Genomic DNA, 14862 nt, shown 5'->3' with positions numbered 1-14862 from the left:
CATCGAGCTCTTATGGTTTTGGAGATCCATCTGGACTTGCTGCATCTGGTCTTTTGCTGTACCCGATTGGTTAACACAGAGGCAACATTCCTCCCCGAGGAAGAAACAAAGACCCCCTGTCTCTGCTGTTAGTAAATCTCATCTTGCTGGGTTTGTAGCACTATGGCGGCCAATGAGTCTATTTGGCCCTGGAGGGTAGGGATGTTCTGAGCCACCTGTTGGAGATCTGGATGAACTGAGGTGACAGCTGATGGTAGACAGCCAGCAAAGTAGTCAGTCCCAGAGCTCCAGAGGCGATGCCAGTGGTTATAGCCAGGATAGAGGCATTGAGGACGTTCAGACATAAGGTCTGGGTGGCAGTGCTCGGAGTCAAAGTATGATTACAGTCTGAGGGATCAGTGTGCCCATAACGTGTGCCCCTGAGGAGTTAAAACAGCCTGCAATATCAAAGGGAATCAGAGGCAGTCGTGGTATTTGGTTGGGAGCAGTTAGAGACAAGGTAACAGAGTCTAGTAGTCCAATGGGTGAGGCTATGAATGATGATCAGGAGTCTGACCCCAGAGGAACCCGAAACCAGCATTCTCCAAAGCGACCAGGCAGTATTATTCAGTAGCTGCTGTGCAATTAGAACAGCCCAGGTCTGTCCCATGGTATTTGCAGAATGCATATTGTTAACCTCTTTAAGTTTCTGGCTAAGTTTACAGTAATCTTCATTTTGGTCATACAGAAAACAGACAGGGTAAGCCCCGGTGAAGGAGAGATGGATAAGGGATTTGTACGGGACCGAACCAGCCTGATATAGAGCAATTTCCTGACCCTGTTAGGACGGGCTGTTAGTTAGAGGTGGGGTCTGTTGGACAATAAACATCTATATGGAAGATCAACCCCAGGCAGGCATAGATTGGAAGAAATAGAGGAAATTGAGATATAAGAGATTTTCGGATCATTTGTTTGCGCAGTGGCAGAAGTTGTCACCGTAGAAAATCAAGCACGCCAGTTTTGGCCATCGACCATACAGAGGTTGAGCTGTTTATGGTGTCAGCGTGGGCGTTACTATCTGAGCCCATGGAGGAAGAGCCACAAAAACGAACTCCACCGGAGGGAGTTTCTATAAGCTCCAAGCGGAAGCTGAGAGACAAATAAACCCAGGAGGGCACAGAGAAACTGTGAGACTTCCAGGGTGGAGCTGAGAGACTGGAGGAACAAGAGGCAGAGGCCCATTGAGATGGTAGCAGGCAGCTCCTAGAGAGATGAGGCAAGGAAAAAGGAAAGTTGGTTCCAGCAGAGGAAGAACAGTGTCTTAATAACTAAGAAGTTGCCCACGTAGTGGAGCTCGGGAGAGCATAACAGGCTCCCGGAGCCGGAAAGGGGACACTTATCAAGTAGGCAAAAAGAGATGGGTGGACAGAGCGGGCGGAGGGAAGGGACGGCTGAAGAGGCAGCGTCTAGATTTGGAATCCAGTATGATGGGTGGCAGAAACCAGCAGACACAAATGGTTTGTGCACGCGTTAGGAGTCAGCTCAGCTGCTTGAGCTGTTTGAAATGTTGAGGCGTGGGCAGGGCTGAAATAAGTGCGCATCCTCTATCGATGCCATCCAAAGATAGAGAACTCGGGAAGGGAGTCGTGCCTGGAGGCCCTCGTTTGTTGAAGGTGGGACAGGTGGTGAGGAGGGAAGACAGGAAAAGTGACCAGAAAGTTCATTTCTTTGACTCACGTATAAGAAGTTAGTTGTGGGGGCTGGAGAGATAGCTCAGAGGTTAAGAGCACTTGCTGCTCTTCCAGAGGTCCTGAGTTCAATTCCCAGGAGCCACATGGTGGCTCACAGCCGTCTGTAATGAGATCTGGTGGCATACATGACACTGTATACATAATAAATAAATAAATCTTAAAAAAAAAAGAAGTTAGCTGCGGCCAAAGGTACATTCTTGTATATGGATGTGTGGAGGTATAGCTTTAATATCTTATTAAATGAGCATTGTTTAAAAAATTCTATTTTTTAAGCTGGGCGGTGGTGGCACATGCCTTTAATCCCAGCACTCGGGAGGCAGAGGCAGGCGGATCTCTGGGAGTTCGAGGCCAGCCTGGTCTACAAGAGCTAGTTCCAGAACAGGCTCCAAAGCCACAGAGAAACCCTGTCTCGAAAAACCAAAAAAAAAAAAATTCTATTTTTTTAAACTGAATTCAGTAACCAGAAAGCCCAGAGATAAATTCTAAGCTCCTACCATCAAAGCAGACACAGCAAGCAGTGATAGCAAGGTGACTGGCGGCGAGCAGTGACAGAGAAAGCAGCAGCAAATATGGCAGCAAGGAACCCTTTCCTTTAAGATTACCTATATATAGATTTTTAACTATCAGCCCCAGTGTTATGAATTTTAAATGAACTCTTTTGTTACAGATTTCATAGGTTTTTAATCATACTCAATAGGCTTACAAATCTCGAGATAAGATACCTTAGCAAAAGTTTTAGAGAGTTAAACCAAAACCAAAACAGTATGAGGAGCAATGGTCCCCATTGGGACTGGTCTGTCTCTTCATTTTGTTTTCTCTCCTTTCTCTGTCACATAGTCAGGTGACTTGCCCGATATGGGACAGAGCTTTTGGAGGAAATCTTTAAATTCGCTTGCTTGGGTTTAAAGGAAGGCAATGCAGAATCAGCTTTTAACTGAAGTGGGACAGCACAAAACAGCAGTCTAATGCCACTCACAGCCAAAAGACACCTGTAAACCTGAATCCAGGAAGCTGAGAACAAAGGAAGCTTAGGAAATCTTGGAGCCCTGGCGGTAGGATGCTGCAGGAGGGAGCTGAGGGTGGCACCAGCCAGGGAGGCCTGTGTTCAGGGTTTGTGCATGGCTGAGGCTGGCCTACTCCTTTGCTTTCTCCCCTCCTGCTAGGTCCCACTCCCAGCTCCTACTTCACAACAAACTTACAGATCCATCAACAGTAACTTAAAAGACAGGGCATTTACACCCTGTGGGGACCAGGGGGAAGACCAAACAAACAAAAAACTTGGGCTTGGAGTGGAGAAAAGAGAAATAGGGAATGGGAATCTCCATCTCCCCACTCACTCGCACGGTTTGTTAAGTTCCTGTCTTAGCTAAGGTTTCTATTGCTGCAACCAAAAACCGTGACCAAAAAGCAAGTCAGGGAGAAAAGGGTTTATTTGGCTTACACTTCTACATTGCTGTTCATCGTTAGAGGAAGTCAGGACAGAAACTCACAAAAGGCAGTACCCTAGAGGCAGGAGCTGGTGCAGAGGCCATGGAGGGTGCTGCTTACTGACTTGCTTCCCATGGCTTGCTCAGCCCGCTTTTTTATAGAGCCCAGGACCCAGGTGCCTAGGGATGGCACCACCCACGGTGGACTGGGCCCTCCCCCATTGATCACTAACTGAGATAATGCCCTACAGCTAGATCTCATGGAGGCATTTCCTCAACTGAGGCTCCTTCCTCTCTGATAAGTCTAGCTTATCAAGTGTGTAGCATAAAAGGGACAGCCAAAGAAATACACTTTAGCCCTGAAACCAGAGCCAAAGAAACACACTCTGCCCCTGACCAACTCAGCAGGAAAACAAACCAACCCCTAAGCATAAAATCCAAACTAATCTCTGAGCTTGTCCAAACTCAGGAATTGAATCCAACCAATTCCCACCCTGAAAATCTTCACCCTGGAAAAACTCTGCTCCTAAGAAGCCCTTTATAAGCACTATACCTGCTCAGTTGGTAGTTGCCTTTTTCCACCCTGGCAGAGCTACCCTCCTGGATTCTTCCCTCCCAATAAATCTCTTGAACGAGGTTTGGGTGAGACTTTCTTTCATGCAAAGGAACAGAGCAGAGAAGTAACACCTTTCCCTGGAGCCAGAGCAGAACTGGGTCACTTTTACTGGCGAAACCTTCTGCTGTTGGATCAGAGTTGCTACAAAGGAGGGGTGGGGGGGACGACTGAGCAGAACAGAAACAACTTCCCTGGGGAAGGCCTTCCCCCGCCAGAGCTGTTCCGTTGGGGAAATCTTTCCCTGGAGCATAGCTGTGAGCGGCTACTTTTCCAGGGACTTTGTGAGGTCCTTGGCTTCCGAATGCCAGAACACCTTTCCATCTGAGCTGCAATGCTTATGACCCGGCTAAGCTGGAGGAGAGACTCGGTGACTGGTACCAGGGATTCTGTGGAGTCCAGAAGGCAAGGATGAAAACCAAGCTCCAGAAGCGGGGCAGGGGGGGTGTCTCGTCAAAACGAAAGGATTAGAGAATAGAGTCACGAAAGCCAATATGGCCAAGAGGAGCTGTGTGATCACAGGCAGCGCTGAAGGGACCGTGGGAGAAGGGGGCAGGAAGGCGCACAATAGCCCAGTTAGGCCAAAGGAAATGACAAGACTGAAGCTTCAGGATTGTGAGGATGTAGTTGGGTGAAGAGGGCCAGTCATAGCCTTAAAGACTGTGGCTGGGGGTACCTCCACCTCCAAGGGTACCACAGGGGTTCTGGGTACTCAACAGTCACTTCCCTGGACTCAGCGAAACACTTATATTGACCAAAGGGGAAACTTACCTAATTGCTGTTGGTGGAGGGGGTACCCAGCGATTGGAGAGCCAGAAGGTGAGCCTGTCACAGGTGGACTGGAGATGAGGGATAGGGTCCCGGTGTAGCTTAGGCCCCAAGGGGGAACTCAGACACCAGGAGAGCTTATCCAAGTCATGACACCAATGTGTTGCAACTCTGAGGGAAAGGTATCCTGACCGCAGGGAGCCAAAGAAACCACAAAGTCACACCAAGCAACAAACCTCACACGAGAGATTTATTGGAAGCGAAAACCAGGGAGTATGGCTGCCTCTGTTTAGGCAAGAAACAGCAGAGAACTGAGAAGAAGACGGTTTATATAGGATTTATTGGGGAGGAACTTTCCAGGTAGGGATTGGTGGGATTTCAAGTCCAGGGCTTGGGCTTTTTACTTTGTATGGTGTGTGCTGGGTGCAGCCCTTACGACAGTTAGAGTGTTTTGTGGCTGGAACCTGGCAGATGGAGGTCCTCTGTAGTAATAGGAGTGGCGGGGCTGCGTCCCCAACACCCCAGCCGCCTGCTCGGCTAGCTTATGCCCGAAATAACAACACACAAACTGTATTCTTTTAATCACTGCTTGGCTCATTTCTACCTAGCCTCTTCTAAGCTAACTCTCGCACCTGGACTAGCCCATTTCTTATCATCTGTGTAGCACCTGTCTTACCAGGAAGATTCTAGCCTAAGTCCATCCTGGGTCGGAGCTTCATAGCGTGCATCTTCCCTGGAGTGGGGAGCATGGCGTCTCTCTGAGGCGTGTGCTCCCGAGAGGAGAGCTGTCGAGTCTGAGCTCACTTCCTCTTCCTCCCGGCATTCTGTTCTGTTTACTCCACCTACCTATGTCCTAACCAATAAAATGGGCCAAGGAAGTTCCTTTATTAGCCAATGACCTTCCTCCATCAGTCCTCAGGGGTGGCACTGGGCCACTTGTGTGCCTCAAGAGGTTTACAGTGCAGAAGGCAGGGTTTGCAGGGAAGATAGCGGTCAGTCTTTGCACATGAGAACACATAGCAGCTTGCATATACCCCCAAGCTGGACATTGGCCAGCCCACATGGCTGTGTCTTATTTTTCTTTCTCTTGGGCTTTTAGAGATCCCTCCTCCTCCTCCCACATGTTTGTTTCAGACATGGTGACTTCCAACTCACTATGTCCTATAACTCAGAGTGGTCTTGAGCTCCTAGTCCTCCTGCCAGCCCTTCCCAAGTGTTGTGATCATAGATGTGTGTCACCACACCAGGTTTGTAAGGTCACTCAGCAGCCTTGGTAAAGATATGACACATAAGATCCCACAAAACATACCCACGTCGCGTTTTAATTAAAAGCAAAGAGCAGGAGAAGATGGGGGATGGGCAGCAGCTTCACAGCATCCAGATGCAAGCCGCCTGCTGTTCTTAGCGTTTGTGTCATCATTCCACAGACTGCTGTCTCTAGACTGAAAGTTGTGTGAAGCTTTGCCACGTGCGTGCTCAAAGCGAAAGTCTCCGCACAAATTCTCTGGTCTCTAATTCCACAGCCAAGCCAGGTAATGGGTTGAAGTCCACTAATATCAAACTGGTTTGGGAAGGGGCTTCCAGCATGAAGCTATTACAATAGTTTCTATCTATAAACTAACTCCATTCTCAATTGCTACGTGTGAACAAACGTGTCTCTCTGTGTCCCCAGTCTGTCCGTGTGCAGTGCACCTTAAACATGATCCTATCTTGTGAGCTGATGCTTTTCCAATGCAGTTTCAAATGGACAGGTTTCCAATGCCACACTTCACAGGAAACAAGCAACAATGAATATTATGACCCTCTGTTTTTGTCTCCACCAGATACAGTGTTAAATGAATATGAATACATTTGAGGGACAGTGAGATGACTCAGATGATGAGGCCCTTGCTGTCAAGCCTGAAGTCTTGAGTTGCATCCCTGGAGCCTACACCACGGATGGCAAGAACTGACTTCTGCCTGCCATCCTCCTCCATGCCCGCTCCCACACGTATGCACACACACAAACAGAATTAAAAGTTTTGTTTTAAAAAGTATCTGGTTGAGTGTGTATCCTGCATCCTAGGGGGTCATATTCTATCCTGGCGGCGCATAACCCTGAAATTCTCTTTTAATGTATTTTGAGGCAAGGACTCACTCACCTAGGCTGTCTTCAAAGCCTCTTGCCTCGGGATCTCACGTTATGGTTTGAAGATAAATGGGTCCCGACGGGTCCATGTGTCTGAACACTTGGTTTCCAGCATTTGCTGCAGTTGGGGGATGCAGTGTGTGGAACCTTGAAGAGGACTTGTTTGAAACTAACCCGTGAGCAGAGAGAAGATGCTGTCTGCAGATCTTTTGCTGCTACTTTCTTGAAGAGGACTTGTTTGAAACTAACCCAGTGAGCAGAGAGAAGACGCTGTCTGCAGATAGTTTGCTGCTACTTTCCCAGAGCTTACTGTACAGCCTCTGAGTGTATGTCAGAGTGAGGCTGGGCTGTCAGAGGAAGGCTGGGGGAGCTCAGCAAGAGCGCAAATAAACAGGAAGGAGACACATCCACCACCATCTCTCCGCCATTCTACAAAAGCTTACCAGTATCCCAGCTAGCCCAGGAGGAATACCTATGGAGCCCAGTTTCAATACTGCAAAGCAGGCAAGGAAGGAGATGGAGTTGAAAGGCAGCAAATATTGATAACGAACAGCATGTTTTTTTGATTTTCAGAGACAGGGTTTCTCTGAGTAGCCCTGGCCATCCTGAAACTCCGAGATCCACCTGCCTCTGCCTCCCGAGTGGTGGGATTAAAGGCATGCGCCACCACACAGGATTTATTGACATGTTTTTTAATGCACAGATATATTAAAAATGAAAGGTCAAGGATAGCGATTCATCCCTTTAATGCTAGCACTTGGGAGGCAGAGAGGTGTGGATCTTTGTGACTTTGAGGCCAGCCTGAGACGTCTACACAGCAAAAGCTACATAATGGAGAGACTGGACTCTTAAAAACAAAACAACAACAACAAAGCCCCCAAAACTTGGTATCTAGACGGGCACTCATTTTACTGATAGCTGGCTGTATTTAGTCAGGCAGTGGAGGCCAGGAGTCCCCTGAGGAAGACAATCAAACCATGCTTCATTGGCAGTCGACTGTGAAACATAAATATAGTCTGTAGTCTTCAGGGAGTGTTCCAATAGACTCCAAAACAAACTGGAACTGCAGAAATGAAGCTCTGTCCCACTCCCCAGTCAGTATCACACCAAGTCAAGGCACCATCTTATGATGCATGCCTTCAAATCCATCACAGGTAACCACGGTCGCTCATCAGAGCCCAACCACGCACCTAATCATGGCCTTATCACACAAACACACACACATATGCACACACAAGCCTGAGCTTCGGCCCGGGTACACCCTGGGAGACCTCTGCGCCCCGCTCTATACCTACAGTAGAGTCACACTGACCCCAAAACTGCAAAGTTTAAACGTGGCCCGGTGGTCGGTGGGAAATGTAGTTCAAGGTCCGCAACACCCGGATGTGGGGAAGGCGCCTGAGGCCAGCGGCCCCAGAAACGCACCGCAGAGACCTTTGGGAGAGACCGACCGCGCCGGAGCGCGCAGGCGCGCCATGGCTCGCCAGTGGTCGGAGGTGAGCGCGGTTGGGTCCCCTGTGCGTGAGAAATGGGCGGTCGATGGGCGAGGCCGACTGGGATGCTGAAGGGGAAAGCGCGAGCCTGGATTAGGACGGACGCGGCGAGACAGTCAGGCCTGAGAGGCGGCGAGCGGGAGCGCGCACCCGGGAGGGGGGCGAGGCCGGCGCGTTCCCGAAGCCAGGAGTCATGGCTTTCACGGATTCTTCCCCGCGAAACTCCACTTGTGCGTCTCTGTGCTCCTGTCATGTTTTACGGATTGTTAACCAGAACGGGAGGGGGAAATGCCCGTGTTTGGGTTTGATTGTAGGGAGGAAATGTTGTTCCGTGTTAAGGCTCTGAGATTGCGTTTGCCTTGGGGACCTCTGGGACGTTGACTACAAAGAGCAATACGACTTCGATTAAGTCTAATTTGAAAGTGTTTGTCTCCGAAGTCCATGAGGACTTGTTAAAGTTGCCCATTGAGAAAACCTCGGTCTCAGCTACTTACCGTTGTTTAAATTTTCTGAATAGTTGCCGTTTTATTTGCCTGTAGACTTTGTTGGGCAATTTAACAAGTATAATAGGTAGATTTGTTTTATTTTGAGACAGAGTTTCTCTGTGTAGCCCTGGCTGTTCTGGAACTCACTCTGCAGACCAGGCTGGCCTCAAACTCAGAGATCCACCTGCCTCTACCTCCCGAGTGCTGGTATTAAAGGCATGTGCCACCACTAACTGGCTGATCTATTTATTATTTTATTTTACTTTTTTTGAGGCAGGGACTGACTATGGTTGGCCTTGATCTTGCAGAGGTCCACCTATTGCTGCCTCCAGAATGCTGGGATTAAAAGTGTGTGCTGAGATGTTTGTTTTAATTTTTTTTTATGAAAGGAAAATAAAATTTTGAGGGAGTAGCACTGCATGTTGAGAAACCCCATATTGAATGATGACTAATATGTTGAAATAAGCAGGAACATCTTTGAGAACATAATTTTTAAAAAAAAGAAAAGAAAAAGGGGTGGTAGTGACACACGCCTTTAATCCCAACACTTGGGAGGCAGAGGCAGGAGGATCTCTGAGTTCGAGGCCAGCCTGGTCTACCTAGAGAAAGGACAGCCAGGACTGTTAATCGAGAAACTCTGTCTTGAAAATAAATAAAAAGAAACAAAAACTAGCAGGTCATGTAGCTCAGTTTGGTAAAGCACCCAGGGCTTCAGATAAACAAGAAGGGACCCCTTACCCCTTCAGATAAACAAGAAGGGACCCCTTACCCCTTCAGATAAACAAGAAGGGACCCCTTACCCCCTCCCTTTTCACTGCCACTTCAAAATTCAGTTAAGGTGAATTTTTTTCCTCCTACTGCTATATGAATTCATAGAGAACTCAGTAATTTGTGCAGAGCATTTTTAAAACTTTTTATTGAATCTTTGTGGGTTCTGCATCATGCATCCTGGTCACACTCAACTCCCTGTCCCCTTGCTTCTGCCTCCTCTGCCAGACATCCTAAGATACTAAAAATATTGGGTATTTATCGACCGATCGGTTTCATGGTAGTCATTTAGATACTCAAACTTACTTAAGCTTTTTGTGTGAGCATAAGTGTGTGCCCTCAGAGGCCAGAAGAGAACATCAGATCCCTGGCTCTGCAGGTACGGGCTGTTATAAACTGCCCGCTGTGGGTGCTGTGAACTGGACTCAGGTCTTCCGCAAGAGCATCAACCACTGCATCATCTCTCCAGCCACTGAACCTCTTCTCTTTATTTATTTGTTTGTTAGTTTTCGAGTAAGGGCTTCTCTGTGTAGCCCTGACTGTCCTAGAACTTGCTCTATAGACCAGGCCAACCTCAAAGTCAGAGATCTGCCTGCCTCTGCCTGGGATTAACGTCATGTGCCACCACCAGGCTTAGTTTTATTTCTTTAAGGCAAAATCTTCCTTCTTTTGAAAGCCTGCAGCGTGAAAGGTACATGATCCTCCCATCCCCCAACGCTCCAACCTCCATTCTGTGCTTTCTACAGGTGAGAAGTCTCCAGCTCAACTGGAGTGGGATCTGGGAAAGGGAAATCAGAGGTTAAAGAACAGTAGGCCAGCATAGTTGGTGATTCTGTGATTTAGCATATCTCTTCTCTTATTTCCCAAGAGAAGCTGCTTCTGGACCCTCTGTTCTCTGTGTACAGCGCTTCTCCTACGGCTGCCTCCTCTTCCCCTGGACATGCAGGACCCCCTCGTTTGGATGGCTCCTGTTTGTCCCATGAGTCCTCTTGGGTAGGATCCAACACAGCCCAAGCAGCCACCACCCTTGGGGTTTTCATCTAGTGTGAAGGTGAGAATTACTGCCTTCTGGTCACGTACATTGTTCTCAAACACTCTCTCACAACTTTAGTTCCTAGTGGCACCTACAGAAAGGCCTTTTCTTCTGAAAAGGAAGCATACATTTTTATTCCCCAAGGAATATTATATTCTATAAACAACTTACCCGAGTTCGAGGCCAGGCTGGTCTACAGAGTGAGTTCCAGGACAGCTAGGACTGTTACACAGAGAAACCCTGTCTTGAAAAACAGCAACAGCAGCAGCAGCAGCAGCAGCAGCAGCAGCAGCAGCAGCAGCAGCAGCTTACCCACAAAAAGTCTATTATTCTCAACTTTCCAGCCTGTTGTGAGTTAGATTAATGGAAGAGAAAATCGGGTTTGTGGGTTTGAGTGAAGGGCCCTTGACATTTGCCTCATGTGCTGTCCTTGGGATGTCACTGTGACTGACAGAAGTCACCATCCTGTTAAAAAGCCAGTTGGTGGCTGCAGAGTTGGCTCAGCTCTTAAGAGCACGTGTTTGCTCTTGCCGAGGACCTGGGTTCTGTTCCCAGCACCCTCGTGGCAAGTCACAACTGTCTGTGATTTTCTGTCTTCCGAATGCACATGGTGCATGTATATATATGCACACAAAATAATCATACTCGTAAAATAAATACATTTGAAAAGGGGATAGTTGGGTCATGAGTTCCAGGTCATCCTTGTCTACATAGCAAGTTTTCAGCCGTCTTGGGCTACATAAGGCAATGTCCCAAAAAGCAAACGAATACATATCTATAAAATAAAATAACCCAACAGAAAAATGTAAATGAATTATAAGAGCACATTTGCAGGAAGAAACGAGTTGTTTATAAACTTAAGCTTTTCTTCTTCCATAAGTAGAGAACTCAGATTCCAGCTAGAATTGGTGCCTGCTCGATAATCCTAGGGAAGTCTGTGTCCACGGTGCTCCTCAGTAGTGCTCCCATAAGTAGAGAACTCAGATTCCAGCTAGAATTGGTGCCGGCTTGATAATCCTAGGGAAGTCTGTGTCCACAGCACTCCTCAGGTGTGGGGTGTCAGTGTTCCCATACATTATTACACATGGTTTGGCCTTGTTAGGGAGCAGGCAGTAGCCATCCATAACTGTGGGCTCTTTGGGGTGGGGTGCAGCTTACCCAGATCCATCGTGTTCCAGAAGCCTGTATCTTTGGATGTGGGAGTGAAATAGCTTGTTATCTCCAATATATTACATTAATTTAGGATGTACAAAGGAGACATGAGCCAACACAGAGAAAAGGTTTAGGTTAATGTAAGTGGTGAGAGCCAGCTACAAGGGGAGTAAATTCTCAAGTAAGTTCTCACCCACCTGTACCCTTCTTGGCTTTGCTGTTTTAGGTTGTATCCTATCACTTACTGAAGAGGAGCCCAGATCTCAAAACCATGGCTCAGGTGAGGTAATGGTTTCCGTTCCTTGGAAAATTGCTTGTTTTGCTCTGCCAACGCCCACTTGTTTTCTGAGGATATTTGGGTGTTGTCCTTTTCTGTCTAAAACCATCTCATCAGGCTTTCTCTGCAGGAAGTGTGTCCCCTTTGGTCTCTCCCAGAAGCTGTGCTGGGACAAAAATGTATTTGTTTTTATCAGTGAAAATTATGAACACACAAACCTGTCACGTATAAATCTTAAAAGGATACAGTGTTTGCAAGCATGCATGAATGCTTTCTGGGCAGGAACACAGGAGATTCCCAGCCCCGTGGCTGGTAGAGCAGACACCCAGGAGGGAGAGACAGGAGGATTAGAGGGTCAAGGTCATCCTTGGTTAGGTAGCAAGTTTGAGGCCAGCCTGAGCTACACAAGACCCTAACTGAGACAGCTCATCAGGTTAAGGAACTTTCTGCCAAGCCACATGACCTGGAGTTTGATTCCCAGGACCCACATGGTGGACGGGAACAACTGACTCACACACGTCATGGACACCCTAGTACATATACCCCCATGACTCTACATGCAGAGGAGCGGTTTCTAAGGATGCTGAAGGCTTTTGCCTTACCCACATGCCTGGGTAAGGTGACGGTAAAACCAACAGGATGCTACTAGTAAGTGTCAGAAGTGTTTTGTCTTAAGTGTAGGGTAGAGGCCTGAGGAGGAGTCAGGAATCTTGTTTCTTCCTTGTCTTCCTTCCATGCTGCTCACAGTTCCTAAAAACCTGTGGCCTTCCAGTAAAACCTTTCCTAGGACACTAATGCTATCAGAGATTTATTCTTTTAAAGTTTATCCTAGCGAGGCATGTTGGCATAGACCTTTAATTCCAGTCTTCCGAAGGCAGAGGCAGAGGTAGATGGATCTCTTGAGCTTGGGTCAAATAAGGCTACATAGTGAGACCCTGTCTCCAAAACAAAGAAAAACTCTTGTAATTCTGTATTTGGATGCAGAAGAAATAGCTGTACACAGGTCACAATGCCAGAGTGTAGTTCAAAATACTCTACTCTTCTCTGACTCAGAAAACTCATCTCTATGCAGTGTAGACTTTTGTTGTCATTTTAGACAGGGTCTCACTATGTAGCCCTGGCAGCCCTGAAGTCTTGCTATCTGTCACCTGTAGGAAGTAAACTGTTTCTGACTGGGGACCTGCAGGGTTTCAGGAACCTTCAGGAAAGCTGGAACATGGACAGTTCTCGTCGTTGCAGTTGTTGTCCGTCAAGCAGTAACGTTTCCCACTTTCTGTGTGGCTCAGGGCTTTCCAGGGCCTTCTGGACTTGTTTATTATGCACTGTATCCAAGTCTCGCCGTGGTAGCTGAGGGCCTTTCTCAGGCGATTTATTCTTTTGTTGCCAGATACTAACCCCGCCACACTTCCTTTTATTTTGAGCAGCACCTCATGAATTTGCCCAGGCTGGCTATGAATTCACTCTGGATCAGGCAGGCCTCACATTTGTGAGTCTGATGAGACTCGTCCTTGCAAGTAGCTGGGGTTGCGCACACCTGTGCCGACAGAGCCTGACTAAACCAGCCATTCTGAAGTGCAGAAATTTATATCACTGGTGAAGCCAGAGTCTTTTCTCTGTCTCGTGAGACACCGTGCCTGGTGTGTGTGCTGCAGCGGCTGTGGGTTTATATTTATATATTCTCTCCTGTGTACAAGCCCAGAAAGCACATGTGTTAGGTTCTGGCTCCCAGTGAACAAGTGCACATTGCAGACAAAGAGCAACTTCACAGTAAGTCACAGTCTTGATGGCAACCTGTGTCTGTGTGTATGTGAACATATAAGTAGCGCAGCATCCACCTGGATGTCAGGGCAACTGAGAGGAGTTGGTTTTCCCCTTCTACCACGTGGGTTCCAGGGACTGAACTCCCATACCAGGCTTGACAAGTAGTGCTTTTGCCTGCTTAGTCACCGCAGGAGCACAGTAGCTTACAGTTTAAATCAAAACAAGAAAAAGAGTCGTCATTCTTTGGCAAAGTTTATCTGTCACAAAGGAACAGGAATAAGAGCCCTTCTCAGGGCTGGAGAGATGCTCAAACACTTGTTGCTCTTCCAGAGGTCCCTGGTTCGGTTCCCAGTGCCCATATGGTGTCCTACAACTATCTTCTAACCGCCAAGGGCACCAGGCACACATATGGCACACAGACATACATGCAGGCAAAACACCCATACACATAATAAAATAAGTCTTTAAAAATGTTTCAAGCCAGGCGATGGTGGAGCACATGTTTAATACCAGCACTTGGGAGGCAGAGGCAGGCAGATCTCTGTGAGTTCGAGGTCAGCCTGGTCTACAGAAAGTTCTAGGACAGCCAGGACTGTTCCCAATATCTAGTTAACCTGTGCCAATCACCCTTCCAAATTCTGCCCTGCAGGGACCCGTGTCCTTCAAGGATGTGACCGTGGACTTCAGTCAGGAGGAGTGGCAGCACCTGGACCCTACTCAGAAGACTCTGTATACGGATGTGATGTTGGAAAACTATGGCCACCTTCTCTCCGTAGGTACAGGAAGGAGGCACACCCTGCATGCTGTGTATTTCCTCTCAGAGCACCTACACAATGTGCTCTCGAACTCCAGTAACGGGAGCCACAGGACCCTAGTTTGCAGGAGGACTCTGCTCTCCCCTCCTAGGGCAGGACCCAGGGTTACTGTCACACAAGTGAGAGTCATTCAGCTCTGCACCTTGGTCATTTTCAGTGTTTCTCAAGCTCCTGTCCATATGAGATTTTACATTGCAAATATTCCCGCCCATATCCCCACACCTACCCTCTTTGTGGCTGGGCGAGCGTTTTACCACTAAGTTCCACCCCAGCTACCTTACTCGTGATTACTTCTCTTCCTCCTTATCAGGTTGTGACATGTCTAAACCCGATGTCATCCTCAGACTGGAGCGAGGGGAAGACCCCTGGGCATCATTTGCAGGTCATGTCTGCTTAGGTGAGTTTCTGACAT

At 47.8% G+C, this 14862-nt stretch overlaps 1 protein-coding gene across 1 annotated transcript in view; it reads left to right on the top strand.

Annotated features, from left to right (window-relative positions):
- LOC142853460 (uncharacterized) overlaps nucleotides 1-14862 on the top strand; it is a 38572-nt gene that overhangs the window by 17493 nt on the left and 6217 nt on the right. The window contains exons 6-11 of the mRNA XM_075978576.1: nucleotides 7964-8162; nucleotides 10410-10463; nucleotides 11824-11877; nucleotides 12356-12488; nucleotides 14285-14407; nucleotides 14761-14847. Coding sequence (XP_075834691.1) covers nucleotides 7964-8162; nucleotides 10410-10463; nucleotides 11824-11877; nucleotides 12356-12488; nucleotides 14285-14407; nucleotides 14761-14847 — 650 coding nt within the window. The remainder of the gene's footprint in view (nucleotides 1-7963; nucleotides 8163-10409; nucleotides 10464-11823; nucleotides 11878-12355; nucleotides 12489-14284; nucleotides 14408-14760; nucleotides 14848-14862) is intronic.

The sequence above is a fragment of the Microtus pennsylvanicus genome, chromosome 1, assembly GCF_037038515.1.
Source record: "Microtus pennsylvanicus isolate mMicPen1 chromosome 1, mMicPen1.hap1, whole genome shotgun sequence".
NCBI classification, from domain to species: domain Eukaryota; kingdom Metazoa; phylum Chordata; class Mammalia; order Rodentia; family Cricetidae; genus Microtus; species Microtus pennsylvanicus.
The sequence above is the reverse complement of the archived record's forward strand: the minus strand, read 5'-3'. Positions and strand labels throughout refer to the sequence as shown.